We start from the raw sequence: 14,830 nt of genomic DNA on the forward strand, positions 1-14,830 counted from the left end.
TTGGATGAAAGTTGATACGGTGAAAGGGATAAAACATCACCCCCTCTTTCAGAGGTTAATCAGCAATCATTTCTAATATTCCCAGGAGGGATTACCAACATTTATAGTTTGCTTCTGACCTTTGCCAACTACATGGAAATCTTGTATTGGCTACATTAACAATCAAATAACTATTTAGTAGTTGATTATAGTTTGATTAACTGTTGATACCTATCAGTGTCTCCATACACAACACGAGCTCCCCACTTCTTTGTCTCATTGACAAACTTTATTGCACGCTCAAGGGTCTCTCTTGCTTTGAGAACAATGCTGTCACCAATCTATATTAAAAGAAAATCCAAAACATATTCAGTACAAATCGGATATATTTTACAACCCAATCTGACACACTTTTTACTCAATACAGAAAAATTCTTTCATGCGTTTTAACAAAAGTAGAAAACGTTAAATTTATCCAGAGATTTCAAACATTTCAGAGTATCACAGAATTGTTATGGTGCAGCAGGAGGCCATTTGGCCCATCCCATCTGCACCAGCTCTCCAAATCAGCATTATGACTTAGTGCCATTCCCCCTGCACAACAGTGCCAGGCTTGAAACGCTTGTTGGGTGAAAAAGTTTTTTCTGACATCACATTTACTTCTTTTGCGAATCATTTTAAATCTGTGCCCGAGAATCCATAGATCCTCTCTTTCTGGATCGTTTTCTCAGGTTGGGACTGTTGGGACTCTCCAAACTATCCTCATAACTGAAGTGTCTCATCCATAGAACCATTCTTTTCAACCTCTTCTGCTCTCTCTCCAATGTGTTTATAATATTCCTATAGTGTGTACAAAATATTTCAGCTGAGGTCCAACTAATGTCTTGTACAAGTTCAGCATAACTCCCTTGCTCTTATACTCTATCCCCTATTAATACAGACCAAAATACTCATATGCTTTATTAACTGCTCTCTCCACTGGCCCTGCCACCTTCAATGATCTATGCGCAGATACACCCAGTCTTTCTGCTTCTGCACCACCTTAAGAATTGTACCCCTTAAATTATATTGTCTCTCCATGTTCTTCCTCCCAAAATACATTACCTCACACTTCTCCGCATTGAACTTCATCTGCCATTTATATGCCCATCCCACAAACTTGTCTATGTCCTTTTCAAGTTCTTCACTGTCCTCCCCAGTCTATAATACTTTCCCAAGTTTTGCATCATCTGCAAACTTTGAAATTGCCCACGTACACCAAGATCTAGATCTGTAATGTATACCAGAGTTTAGGGTATTAAAATTTAGCCATGCTGAAGTGGATTAACATTTGTTTGTACTAACGTAAATTGAGATTCAGATCCTTGGCCTTTGAACGGGACCAGTGGTGAGAGATCCATAGGTTCATTAGAATGACAGGGATGGGAAACTTGAAATGTAGGAGTTATTTCTACTGGAGCAGAGAAAGCCAAACTTACATTTAATGGAGGTGGGAATGTATGAAGAAGGTTTTTGAAATTTTGATCAGGCGAATCAGAACTGCTTTCTCTGATTTGCAATTTCAGTGACCAGTGCCATAAATTCAAAACTTTTATTTAATAGAGAAATTAGGATGTCCAAGTCTCACCTGGCCCAACTAATCCATTGTACATATTCATCATTACCTCTTTGTGTACTGTGTTCTAGTTATTATCCCCAAAATATTGTTTGATTGGAATTATGTAATTGCATCACATGGCTTCTCCAGCCACATGCTTTCATTCCATGTACACTCCCATTCCTGGTTTTCTTCTCCAAATATATTAGCTGATACATGTCCTTGTCTCCATTAAGTCACATTGTCCCTTATCTGCCCAGTCCACTAACATGTCCTCCCAAAACTTATTTATTGCTGTATCATTTCAGCAACAATAATTACCTACAATAAACAACCATTTCTCTATATTTGCATAAAGGTTACAGCATAGAAACAGGCCCAAATAAAGCTTAAAGTCACTCACCATATGTGCATAATTATACATGTGAAATGGATTTAATTTTTAAAAGGCAGCCCACATTTGATTAAATTGGAGGCTTTTCATTAATTAATTAAGAAAGCATCACTTTGGAAAATGTGTATTTGACATGTCTTTCAAGTACCTCAACACATGGCATTCTTCCAGAAAAGTTAGCAGCAGTGTAGCCATAAGTGAAGTTGGCGATAAGCTTTAGACCTAGCTGTCGAGCATGAAGCAACTTTGTTAGTGCTTTGTCCTTCTTGTGGGCTTTCATACTCTGTTTCACCATAATTCTGGTCTTCAGTATTTCTTCAAGCATGCTTGGTAACACACCTTTGCGCACAGCTGGCTACAAAAGCAATAACAAACAAGTTGTGGAAAAAGTTGCATCTTAGAAAAACATTTAAACCTTGATTCACACCATTTTATCAATGTGTAGGTCAATCTCAATTTTGCAGTTTTATTTCATTTGAATCAGCCCAGAGATAAGTGAACTTGATGCAGAGATGTACAGCAGACATAGGCCAATAGATTATACCAGTGCTAATGCACCTCCTACCTCTCTTCATTTAAACTGCACAACTTTCTGTTCCTTTCCACATGTTCTTATCAAGCTACATCTTAAAATTCAATTTGCCTAAACTATTCATGTGGCTGTGAATTCCACATTTTAACCACTAACAGTCTAACCATTCTAACAGCTGGCGGCATGGCAGCACAGTGGTTAACACTGCTGCTGCATAGTGCCAAGGTCCCAGGTTCGAATCCTATCTTGGTTCATTCTCTGTATGGAGTCTGCACGTTCTCCGTGTCTGCGTGGGTTTCATCCGGTTTCCTCCCACAAGTCCCAAAAGACATGCTTGCTAGGTGAATTGAACAAACAACAAAGAATGGACATTCTGAAGCAGCACGGTAGCCTTGTGGATAGCACAATTGCTTCACAGCTCCAGGGTCCCAGGTTCGATTCCGGCTTGGGTCACTGTCTGTGCGGAGTCTGCACATCCTCCCAGTGTGTGCGTGGGTTTCCTCCGGGTGCTCCGGTTTCCTCCCACGGTCCAAAGATGTGCAGGTTAGGTGGATTGGCCATGATAAATTGCCCTTAGTGTCCAAAATTGCCCTTAGTGTTGGGTGGGGTTACTGGGTTATGGGGATAGGGTGGCAGTGTTGACCTTGGGTAGGGTGCTCTTTCCAAGAGCCGGTGCAGACTCGATGGGCCGAATGGCCTCCTTCTGCACTGTAAATTCTATGATAATTCTCCCTCAGTGTACCCAAACAGGCGCCGGAGTGTGGCGACTAGGGGATTTTCACAGTAACTTCATTTCAGTAAGCCTACTTGTGACAATAAAGATTATTAATTAATTATAATTAATCTTGTGTACATAAAGTTTCTTATTTGGTTTAAAGACTCCTCGCAAGTGGCAACACCTCTTCTTCTATCCTACCAAACCCTTTCTGAATGTTAAAAGGCTTTGATCAGATCACTCCTCAATCGTAACTTCTCACACAAGAATCCCAGCCTGTTCAGTCTTTACCTGACTAAGGAAAGCAATTTCCATTGCCGGCAGAGATACCACTGATTTTTTTTATGCCCGTCCTTGGTTCATTGCAAGGTCACGCCAGAGATGATTCACACCTCAACAGGATTCTTTGGGAAAATATGCGAGAGATCTCAGACTATTGCTTCATTGATGTTTGGGAAGAGGGAAAATGAACTCTTTACGTTCAAACCCTAATGTTCAACCTCTGACATCACCGTAAAGGCTTTTGGAGCGGAAGTCTTCAAAATAAAATTGAGGATCAACAATACACAAACAAGGTGAGAATTGCGTTTGGTCACTTTTTCTGACACTGGGCCGCCAATAAAATTTTCTGCTCATCTTAGTCCCACTATTTAATGTGAACCAGGCAGGTGTTTTGTGCTTAGTTCACTGCATATTATCTACAGCACTCCACAAACTCGTACTCCAAACAATAATAATCCTAATAATAGAGAAGCTTCAATATTCTTGGAATGATTGTAAAACATCCGTGTACGAGTTTTACCTTCAATACTATATATAGAGTTGACTTTAATTCATACCTTAACAAAGGCCACTCCATTTGGTGATATCGTGATATCATTCCAAAGCCGATGAAGTAATTCTGGAGGCACTTTCTGGGAAATGCAGCCAAACTTAAACTCTTCTTCTCTGATAAAAGAAAGAAGGACAATGTTTTGTTTTGTTTGTCCTGGTAAATACCACAATAAATAACGTTTGCCTCTCCCCATCTCTTGTGCTATCAATGTAGTACGAGACTTTCCCTAGCAGACTGTCTTCTGGATGCTGGCCAGAATGACAAAGTAATTGCATCTTCACAATTGCCTTCTTCCTTATTTTACGAGGAGGCATCAAATCTGACTTTGGAGCACAGACTGTGATCAGCATTGAAAGACAGCAGAATGCTGGTGAGCGGTACCTCTAATCCCATGTTGTTTTCCTCCTGGTTAGGAGCAATCGAAACTGCAGAGTGGGTAGAGACAAATGTCACCTTTGAGACAACTTCCATATTCTTATAAAATCAAAACATATTTCAGGCCGGAACTCAACCAAAATAAAAAACCTGCTAAAAGACAGTATTTTGCAATCAATTGATTACTTTGAAAGTACTAGAGGAATTATACCTTTGTGGCAATGTTGAAAATGAGACACATGGGCAAGAATTATGCTGTACAGTTCCAATAGTTTAAGCTCATATTTTAAAAGGCATTACTGCCTCTTTTAGCTGGACAACTGACCATGGTCACGTTTAAAACCCCTCAAATAGACAATTTCATAGTATGTTTTCAGTTATATAGCAAATCATCACTTTTTTCTACAAGGTGACCTGACCTTTGCACTATTACACTGGTTTTATCACGTTATTTTAAGTTGTCATCAGCAGAAAATAAACTTTGCTACCGTATCGCTGTGTGCTATTTTACAGAATGTTATTTATTATTTAATAGAATGCGAGTGAGCAGCTAGCTGCACTAGAATCAGCTACTGCCCAAAATAGAATAAAATTTAAGCTGCTCAAGAGGCCATCCAAGTTTAAACAGCATTTTATTTTTTTGAACATCTCAATTCAATTGCCATTAAGGCTAATCAGTGGATACAGGCTTCCTCCGGTCCCAAGTGGGATAATGGGCAGCAAGACCCCACCACCAGCCCTAGTCCATCATAATCTCTTTTGCTCCAATCCAGGTGGTGCCCCACTCATGAGAGGCCCTCCCGCAATGTCAGTGATCATCACAACTCGAAATACAATTAGAAAAGAAAGATGTCTTACTTTCCAAGGTAGTCTATATTGCCCAGGCATGTAGAGTAGCAATAGTTGTACGCTATGATGATGGAAGGGTACAGGGACTGAAAATCCAGAACCAGGACCGAATTGCTATAGAAGCGAGATTCTGGCTCCATCACGAGAGGAATACACTGAGGAGCTCTCATACGGGATCGTTGTTGGATACTGGGAGTTACAGCAATGTAGTTCATTGGTTTCGCAACACGCAACATCATCGACTCCACACGATACTGGAAAAACAGCAAAGCGTTACAAAGACTGTTGGGAAAATGTAACATTGTGTTCTGTGCATTTTCTTCCTTTATTGCGTCGCCCATTTTTTTTCATCCTGCAAGTGTTGACTAACCTGACCTGGCCTCATTTCTGTCTGGTGATATTCTTTATAACAAGCTGGGCCATGTGTGCTGGAGAGGGGTAGGGGTGTCAGATCACAAGCTCAATTATATCTTTGTTAATGTCTACATACATGCCCTTTCCACAAGGGTCCGTGAGGCAGCGTTTGGGGAAACCTTGAGGATTTTATCCTGTTCTTAAGTATTCAGGGGCCAACAGTTGATCTCACTGTCCCCCAAAGGGAAGGTCAAATAACTACACAGACTGGAACATTGCTCAATCCCGCAACAGTACTAGATTTGGAAGCAGGTTTACACAGCAAGCTATTAGTGGGGCCCTCTATTTGTTCAACAGTTATTTTATCGTGGAGAGTTCTGTACTCGAGAGGTGAGGCAAGAATTTAAAAGATAATCTTCCAAGGCAGATATTGTGGACACGGCAGAATAAAGTTATCTTCCCCCCAACCCAACAATGTGGTTCAATTTGCTCAACTAATGAAAGGGGGAGCTGGATCAATGCAACATTTTTTCTCAGTGCAAATGTTTACCGTGAACTCACATCCACTAAAACATAGTTTGACATTGTCAGAATTAATTTCTCATATGGCCTGTAAATTCAATGATCAGAAGGATGGTTTTAACCCGTCAGTCAGCATGGCTAATCATGGCTCCCTTTATAAATGCTACTGGCCTGATGTCAGGATATTAGGTAGGACCAGGGAATTTTTTTTTCTTGTTTTATAAATTTAGAGTACCCAATTCTTTTTTCCAATTAAGGGGCAATTTAGCGTGGCCAATTCGTCCACACTGCACATCTTTGGGTTGTGGAGCTGAGACCCACACAGACACGGGGAGAATGTGCAAACTCCACATGGACAGTGACCTGGGGCCGGGATCGAACCTGGGTCTCGGCGCTGCGACGCAGCAGTGCTAACCACTGTGCCACAGTGCCGTCCCATGGACCAGGGAAGTTAATCTAATGGTAACCCATCCCCAAATCACACGACAAAGTCATGATGCATGGTCATAGGTAGCTTTACCGGTAAAAAGAGCCAATCCTGCTGTAATTGTAAGGGGCACTTTTATTATCTCACCCACTTTGCAGCAAGATGGCAATATTTTAAAAATCAGCCCTCGGATAAGTTTCATCAACCTCAACCCTCACGCCACAGTGAATGGCACAGTGGTTAGCACTGCTGCCTCACAGCTCCAGGATCCCGGGTTCAATTCCGGCCTCTGGTGACTGTCTGGGTGGAGTTTGTACGTTCTCCCAGTGTCTGCGTGGGTTTCCTCCGGGTGCTCCGGTTTCCTCCCACAGTCCAAAGATGTACAGGTTAGGTGGATTGGCCATGCTAAATTGCCCCTTAGCGTCCAAAGGTTAGGTGGGGTTACTGGGAAAGGGTGGAGGCATGGGCCCAAGTAGGGTGCTCTTTCCATGGCCGGTTCAGGCTCCATGGGCCAAATGGCCTCCTTATGCACTGTGAATTCTATCATCTTTCCAGCTAAATTATAACAGGTACTAGGAGTCCTTGAAGTGCTGACTAAGAGTAAACTTTCTAATCAGATAAGATTATTGAAACATTTGAGTAAACATTTCTGCAAAACATCAATTATATGGACTAATTTTTCTTTTTTTTTCACGAGTTTTCATGAAGCTCTCAATAATGTTTCTTTTTAACCCACAAAGGTAAAGTTTATTAACATAACTATTTGCCACGGTTACGATTACAAAGCACAAACAGTAATTCCACTGGGCCTTTGGTGAAACAGTATCATTTATACAGTTCACTGCTATGCAAAGCAAAAAACATCTTATTCAGCCAAAAATATTTTAATTACTTTATTATTGGCGAGACGGTGCAGAAGTGGGAATGTCACAGGTCTAGTGATCCAGAGGCCCAGGTTTTTTCTGTGGGGCATGGGTTCAAATCCCACTTCTTAGCCTTTTAGTATAAAATGTTAATATGGTCCTGGCTGATGAGGCTATGCAAGGCGGAAGATTTACAACGTGGTCACTGTTTTAAAACACACAAAAATCCAGATGGCTTATGTAGTGAATTAAAAATGTTATTTGTTCACGGGACGTGGGTACCATAGTGCTGTTAGGATTATGTATATGTGATTCCATGACGATGTCAGGCTGTTGCTTAACTAATCTGTGTGGGACAGCTCTTCCAATTTTGGCACAAGCCCCAGATGTTAGTAAGGAGGGCTTTGCAGGGTTGGGTGTGCCATTGCCGTTTTCTAGGTCAATGCAGAGTGGTCTGTCTGGTTTCATTCCTTTTATTACACTTCGTAGCAGTTTGATACGACTGAGTTGCATGCCAGGCCAGAGGGCTTTGAAGAGTTGTGGACCTGGAAGTAGGCCAGACTAGGTAAAGACAGCAGATTTTCTTCCCAAATCCTTGTCCCCTTATTCAAGAAGGGGAGTAGAGACAACCCCGGTAACTATAGACCAGTGAGCCTTACTTCTGTTGTGGGCAAAATCTTGGAAAGATTTATAAGAGATAGGATGTATAATCATCTGGAAAGGAATAATTTGATTAGAGATAGTCAACACGGTTTTGTGAAGGGTCGGTCGTGCCTCACAAACCTTATTGAGTTCTTTGAGAAGGTGACCAAACAGGTGGATGAGGGTAAAGCAGTTGATGTGGTGTATATGGATTTCAGTAAAGCGTTTGATAAAGTTCCCCACGGCAGGCTACTGCAGAAAATACGGAGGCATGGGATTCAGGGTGATTTTGCAGTTTGGATTAGAAATTGGCTAGCTGGAAGAAGACAAAGGGTGGTGGTTGATGGGAAACGTTCAGACTGGAGTCCAGTTACTAGTGGTGTACCACAAGGATCTGTTTTGGGGCCACTGCGGTTTGTCATTTTTATAAATGACCTGGAGGAGGGCGTAGAAGGATGGGTGAGTAAATTTGCAGATGACACGAAAGTCGGTGGAGTTGTGGACAGTGCGGAAGGATGTTACAAGTTACAGAGGGACATAGATAAGCTGCAGCGCTGGGCTGAGAGGTGGCAAATGGAGTTTAATGCAGAAAAGTGTGAGGTGATTCATTTTGGAAAGAATAACAGGAAGACAGAGTACTGAGCTAATGGTAAGATTCTTGGCAGTGTGGATGAGCAGAGAGAACTTGTACATAGATCCCTGAAAGTTGCCACCCAGGTTGAGAGAGTTGTTAAGAAGGCGTACGGTGTGTTAGCTTTTATTGGTAGAGGGATTGAGTTTCGGAACCATGAGGTCATGTTGCAGCTGTACAAAACTCTAGTGCGGCCGCATTTGGAGTATTGCGTGCAATTCTGGTCGCCACATTATAGGAAGGATGTGGAAGCATTGAAAAGGGTGCAGAGGAGATTTACCAGAATGTTGCCTGGTATGGAGAGAAGATCTTATGAGGAAAGGCTGAGGGACTTGAGGGTGTTTTCGTTAGAGAGAAGAAGGTTAAGAGATGACTTAATTGAGGCATACAAGATGATCAGAGGATTGGATAGGGTGGACATTGTGTGTCTTTTTCCTCGGATGGTGATGTCTAGCACAAGGGGACATAGCTTTAAATTAAGGGGAGATAGATATCAATGACAGAGGTAGGTTCTTTATTCAGAGAGTAGTAAGGGCGTGGAATGTCCTGCCTGCAACAGTAGTGGACTCGCCCACACGAAGGACATTCAAATGGCCATTGGATAGACATATGGACAATAAGGGAATAGTGTAGATGGACTTTAGAGTGGTTTCACAGGTCGGCGCAACATAGAGGGCCGAAGGGCCTGTACTGCGCTGTAATGTTCTATGTTCTAAAGGTCATCAGTTGGATTTATGGCTACTATAACTTTTAATTCCTGATTTATTAATAGAATTCAAATTCCACCAGCTGCCATGGCGGGATTTGAACCCATGTCCTCAGAGCATTAGCTTTGGGCCTCTCAATCACTAGCCCAGTGACATTACCACTAAACCAACACTTTCCTTTCCCCTCGTGTTAAAAAGATTTCCAAAAAATAGTTCTACTTAAATTTCAGACAACAGAATTGCTTGGAAAATGCTGAGACACAGTCCAGGGCATGTTGCTGCAGCCTGTCCTTAGCTTCCACAAAATCATTGACTCACTGCAAAATGTTCAATTGAGGATTATTTTGAAGAACTCTATTTGTGGTCAAACGTTATAGTGCCAGCAATGTCATCCATTTTCCTGGCGTGTATGATAAAAGTAAAGAAAAACTTTGCAAGAGTTTCCTCACTATTTCTTCTGTTCATGACAATTTCAATATTTGCAAATTATAAATGCCACAGGAAAAAGTTAAAAATGCCATCAGTATTTGTTTTAAATATACTGTGATATTAGCGTAACATGTTCTAAAACAGTTTACATTCTACTTGGGTAATGCAATAAAAATGAAGTTGTAATTGTAGCAAACAGGCACATTCCTGCAGCAGACACAGAGCTTGAACCACTAACCTGTGCACCTCTGGTTAGCACATGATAGAACAAGATGCCGAACAATCGTGCCAATTCACTTGTCCTTCCGATTAAATCCAGCTGTTCCAGCAACTGTAGATTTCCACGTACATGGCAAATATAATGATCAACCATCTTCCACCTGTAATAATAAAATGAACTCCTAAACTTCGGCAACACAAAAACATTCCAGAGGTTAATAGATTTATTCTGGAATTATGCCTACAAAGGAATTCGCACTTGTATCGATAGAAAGCCATGAACAGAAGACATTCTTCAAAATTCATTTTTGCTGAATGGAGAAATGTACTTCGTCATTTAATAAAGAGAATAAATCCAATCTCATTCTTTTCGGTTTGTGCTGGCAGAGCACGTAAACACCGAGAAATGGGATACAATCTCAATTTCAGGATATAATATGTACATTCAGAAACATAATAGTCACCGAACATGGAGTGCCCATAGGTTCCGCCGATCGTTTAGTTTATTGAATCGTATGACAGAGAAAACACTGCCAGTTACATATAAATATGCAGCTGTCTACTCCGTCTCGCCGGCAGCGGACTCACGCCCGCGGATTTCCCGACGGCACAATGGGAAACCCCATTGGCTGGCTGCCGGGACGGAGGTCCCACTGCTGGCAGGGGTGCACCACACCCGAAAACGTCTGCAGCAGGACGGAGAATCCTGCCCACGATATTTCACTCCAAATGCTGACTTCGGACCATGACGGACATGAACACCAATGTGGACTAACTTGGCATCCAACGACAGTGCAGGAGGAGGCCACCGGGCACATCAAGTCTGCACTGGCTCTCTGCAAGAGCGTTGCACCGAATTCCACTTCCCTGCTTTATCCCCCATAACCATGGTCATTGTTTCTCTTCAGATAGCAATTTTATTCCCTTTTGAATACTTTGATTGAACCCACCTCCATCGCCTCTCTGAAAGTTTTGTTCCAGACTCCAACCACCCTCGAGTGAAAAAACCTTTCCTCATCACTTCTACTCCTTTTGCCCATTGTTTTGAATCGGAACCCTCTAAATCTTGATGCTTTCAAATATAAACAGTTTTTCACTATTTACCCTGTCCATACCCCTCAGGATCTTGAATACCTCTAACAAGTCTCATCTCAGCCTTCCTTTTTCCAAGGAACACAATCCCAACCTCTCCAATCTATCCCTGGAATCATTATTGAGAGCCTCCTTTGTACTCTCTCCATGCCTTCGCATCCTTCCTCAAGTATGGCACCCAGAACTGGATAACAACACACATGGTCTTGGTTGCTGCTGCTGAATGGCCCCCATTGCCTGTGAAGACTTATGAGCTGATGAGCTCCAAGCAGGCAGGTTTCTGTCCTCCTGACACTTGGGGTGGAGATGAGCATGCATGGAATTTGTAATATCTGATCTATAAATCAAATTTAATATGTTTAGTTGATGGAATTAAAGTAGTCACTATTTTTACTTTGCTGGTGTTCCAGGTTTGATACTACTGGCTTTTGGTGTATCAACATCAGGTTGCTTTGCCTCTCGAGGTATATTTAAATATAACTAAATTGAGTAACCTAATTGAGTATAGTCATGGATCTGGGCCAGAACCTCAATTTTGGTTAAGATCCCAGAATAGAACCAAACTATTTCCATTTGGTAAAACTGAGGAAATGTTACTGTACCACAGGAGTGAGAACACTGACCAGTAGACAGATTTTATATTAAAACAAACTTTACTTTGAACATTGGAAAGGGTGCAGAGGAGATTTACCAAATGTTGCCTGGTATGGAGGGAAGATCTGAAAGGCTGAGGGACTTGAGGCTGTTTTCGTTAGAGAGAAGAAGGTTAAGAGGTGACTTAATTGAGGCATACAAGATGATCAGAGGATTGGATAGGGTGGACAGTGAGAGCCGTTTTCCTTGGATGTTGATGTCCAGCACGAGGGGACATAGCTTTAAATTGAGGGGAGATAGATATAGGACAGATGTTAGAGAGTAGTAAGGGCGTGGAATGCCCTGCCTGCAACAGTAGTGGACTCGCCAACATTAAGGGCATTCAAATGGTCATTGGATAGACATATGGACGATAAGGGAATAGTGTGGATGGGCTTTAGAATGGTTTCACAGGTCGGTGCAACATCGAGGGCCGAAGGGCCTGTACTGCGCTGTTATGTTCTAAATCTAAAAAACTTTGAACACATTAGCAACAAAGAAATAACTTTACAGTTAAAAGGCAAAACAACTCAAGTTGCCATATAAAACCTGCCTCTACATTCCAATTAAGCAACCCAAATATAAAACCTGCCTCTACATTCCAATTAAGCAACCCAAATATTTAAAATACTCCTTGTGTATAAAGTCAACAACCAGGTTTTACTTGCTTATCTTAGTGGTGTCCTTAGAGAGAGAAAGATATGCCTTGATTTGTTTAGCCAGGCTCAAACTGTTACAACATTACATTAGCTCTCTATCTGCAAACAGGTAAATGGCTTTTAATATCTATTAGCAAGACAGCCTGCAAAATCACCGATTTAATTACAGCTAGAGCAGACATACTACCTTTAAACATTTGAACCTAGGTTTTAATAATATTACTGTAAAACACAAACTATAGAATATGATGATCCATCACAGTAATGAATAAGTTTCAACCTTATTATTATTAGACTAAGAGTCAAACAGTTGTAATCTGGAAATCAAAATATAATCCAGATCCAAGCATGCAAGTTAACTATTAAAATGCAGCTTCAGGGCAAAGATTTACCTGTACAAGTCGGTCTTATTATCAAACCAGTCAGACAAGACGCGGAAGGAAAAGAGTGGAAAACGCTGATGAAGAACATGAAAGGCCACATTCTCAAAAGAGTAATTGTTGAGAGCAACCTGTAGGAAGAAAAAAACAATACTGCACAAAAATCACTGCATTCGGTACACAAGCCTAGACATTGTACAGTTATACAGTTATCCGAATATACAAAATAGAAGTCGGCCATTCGGCCCCTCGGGCCTGATCCAATAAGATCATGGCTGTTCTGTTTGCATTTGATTTTCATTTCCTTACCGAACAAGAAACTATCTACCTCTGCCTTTAAAATATTCAGCCCCCCCCCTTATGAGACAAAGTCGCACAACCCTGAGAAAAAAAAAAGTCATCTCGGTCCTAAAAGGCCTACCCCTAATCTTAAAACAGTGCCCCCTAGGCCTGGACATTCCCCATAAGAGGAAACATCCTTTCCATCGCCATCCTGTCAGTACCATTCAGGATGTTGTATATTTCAATCATGTGCATGATAAAATAGGACTGAGTCAGCCCGGCTTCGTCAAGGGGAGGTCACGTCTGACAAATCTGTTAGCGTTCTTTGAGGAGAGATCAAGGAAGTTAGACAAAGGAAAACCAGTGGACGGGATTTATTTAGATTGCCAGAAGGCCTTTGACAAGAGGCAGCATAGGAGACTGTTAAATAAGTTAAGAGACCATGGTGTTAAGGGTAAGATCCTGGCATGGATAGAGGATTGGCTAACTGGCAGAAGGCAGAGAGTGGGGATAACGGTTCTTTTTCAGGATGGCAGCCGGTGACTAGTGGTGTGCCTCAGGGGTCGGTGCTGGGACAACTTTTCACAATATACATTAGAACCAGAGGACACAGCCTCAGACTAAAGGGACGATCCTTTAAAACAGAGATGAGGAGGAATTTCTTCAGCCAGAGGGTGGTGAATCTGTGGAACTCTTTGCCGCAGAAGGCTGTGGAGGCCAAATCATTGAGTGTCTTTAAGACAGAGATAGATAGGTTCTTGATTAATAAGGGGATCAGGGGTTATGGGGAGAAGGCAGGAGAATGGGGATGAGAAAAATATCAGCCATGATTGAATGGCGGATCAGACTTGATGGGCCTAGTGGCCTAATTCTGCTCCTGTGTTTTATGGTCTAAGTCACCCATCACTCTTCTAAACTTCAGTGGAAACAAACCCAGTCTGTGTAACCTTCCTTCATAAGACAACCCACTCATCCCAGGTATCAAGCTACTAAACCTCCTCTGAGCCATCTCCAAGCATTAACATCCTTCCTTAAATAAGGAGACTAAAACTGCACACTATATTCAAGATGTGGCCTCACCAATGCCCAGTAAAACTAAAGCATAACATGATGGTAATCAAGAGGGTGTCAAATAAAGGTATTACAGAATAATGATCATGTTGAAAATTGCTCAGTGGAGATATGTTTGAGGGCAAAAAAGACATGCATAGTAAATGTATATTATGGTTCAGAGTGGGAAGCTATCTGACTGCTTGTAGCTGTCAGTTAGTTAGTTGAACCGATCAGAAGTTGTAAACTTTCTATCATTCCTTTAAAGATGGGTAGTATGCAATCTACTAATTATGGCAATTAAGCATGATATTGCGAATATGTAACAGTGGTTAAATTATATTTTGAGATCAATGTTTTCCCCCTGAACCGTACTCAGTAGCACGTGTATTAACGAGTTTCCTTTTTCATTCAACTTCTAAAGTCTTTCATTGTAGCTGGCAGTAGGAGTGTGCTGGGTGGCATGGATTCCTTTTAAGAAAAGTAATTAAAGATTCAGCTGAAATGCCAACAAGTGTTTGTTTATACATCCTAATCTCTTAAAATATTTATGTAGAATGTTTCAAAATAAAATCGCAGTGTGGGCCAAAATGTAAAAAAATTGTTTCTCAATTATAAACTGCTTCTCACATGAATGACCGATTAAGGGCGGCTCGGGGGCTAG

The 14,830-nt window shown here is 41.5% G+C and overlaps 1 protein-coding gene across 1 annotated transcript in view; it reads right to left on the bottom strand.

Annotated features, from left to right (window-relative positions):
* rev3l (REV3 like, DNA directed polymerase zeta catalytic subunit) overlaps positions 1-14,830 on the bottom strand; it is a 259,050-nt gene that overhangs the window by 39,398 nt on the left and 204,822 nt on the right. Inside the window, exons 21-26 of the mRNA XM_072500038.1 lie at positions 12,847-12,965; positions 10,090-10,231; positions 5,286-5,530; positions 4,057-4,165; positions 2,119-2,325; positions 211-320 (exon numbers count right to left, since the gene is read on the bottom strand). Of these exons, the coding sequence (XP_072356139.1) occupies positions 211-320; positions 2,119-2,325; positions 4,057-4,165; positions 5,286-5,530; positions 10,090-10,231; positions 12,847-12,965 (932 nt within the window). The remainder of the gene's footprint in view (positions 1-210; positions 321-2,118; positions 2,326-4,056; positions 4,166-5,285; positions 5,531-10,089; positions 10,232-12,846; positions 12,966-14,830) is intronic.

The sequence above is a fragment of the Scyliorhinus torazame genome, chromosome 4 (genome assembly GCF_047496885.1).
Source record: "Scyliorhinus torazame isolate Kashiwa2021f chromosome 4, sScyTor2.1, whole genome shotgun sequence".
Lineage (NCBI taxonomy): Eukaryota > Metazoa > Chordata > Chondrichthyes > Carcharhiniformes > Scyliorhinidae > Scyliorhinus > Scyliorhinus torazame.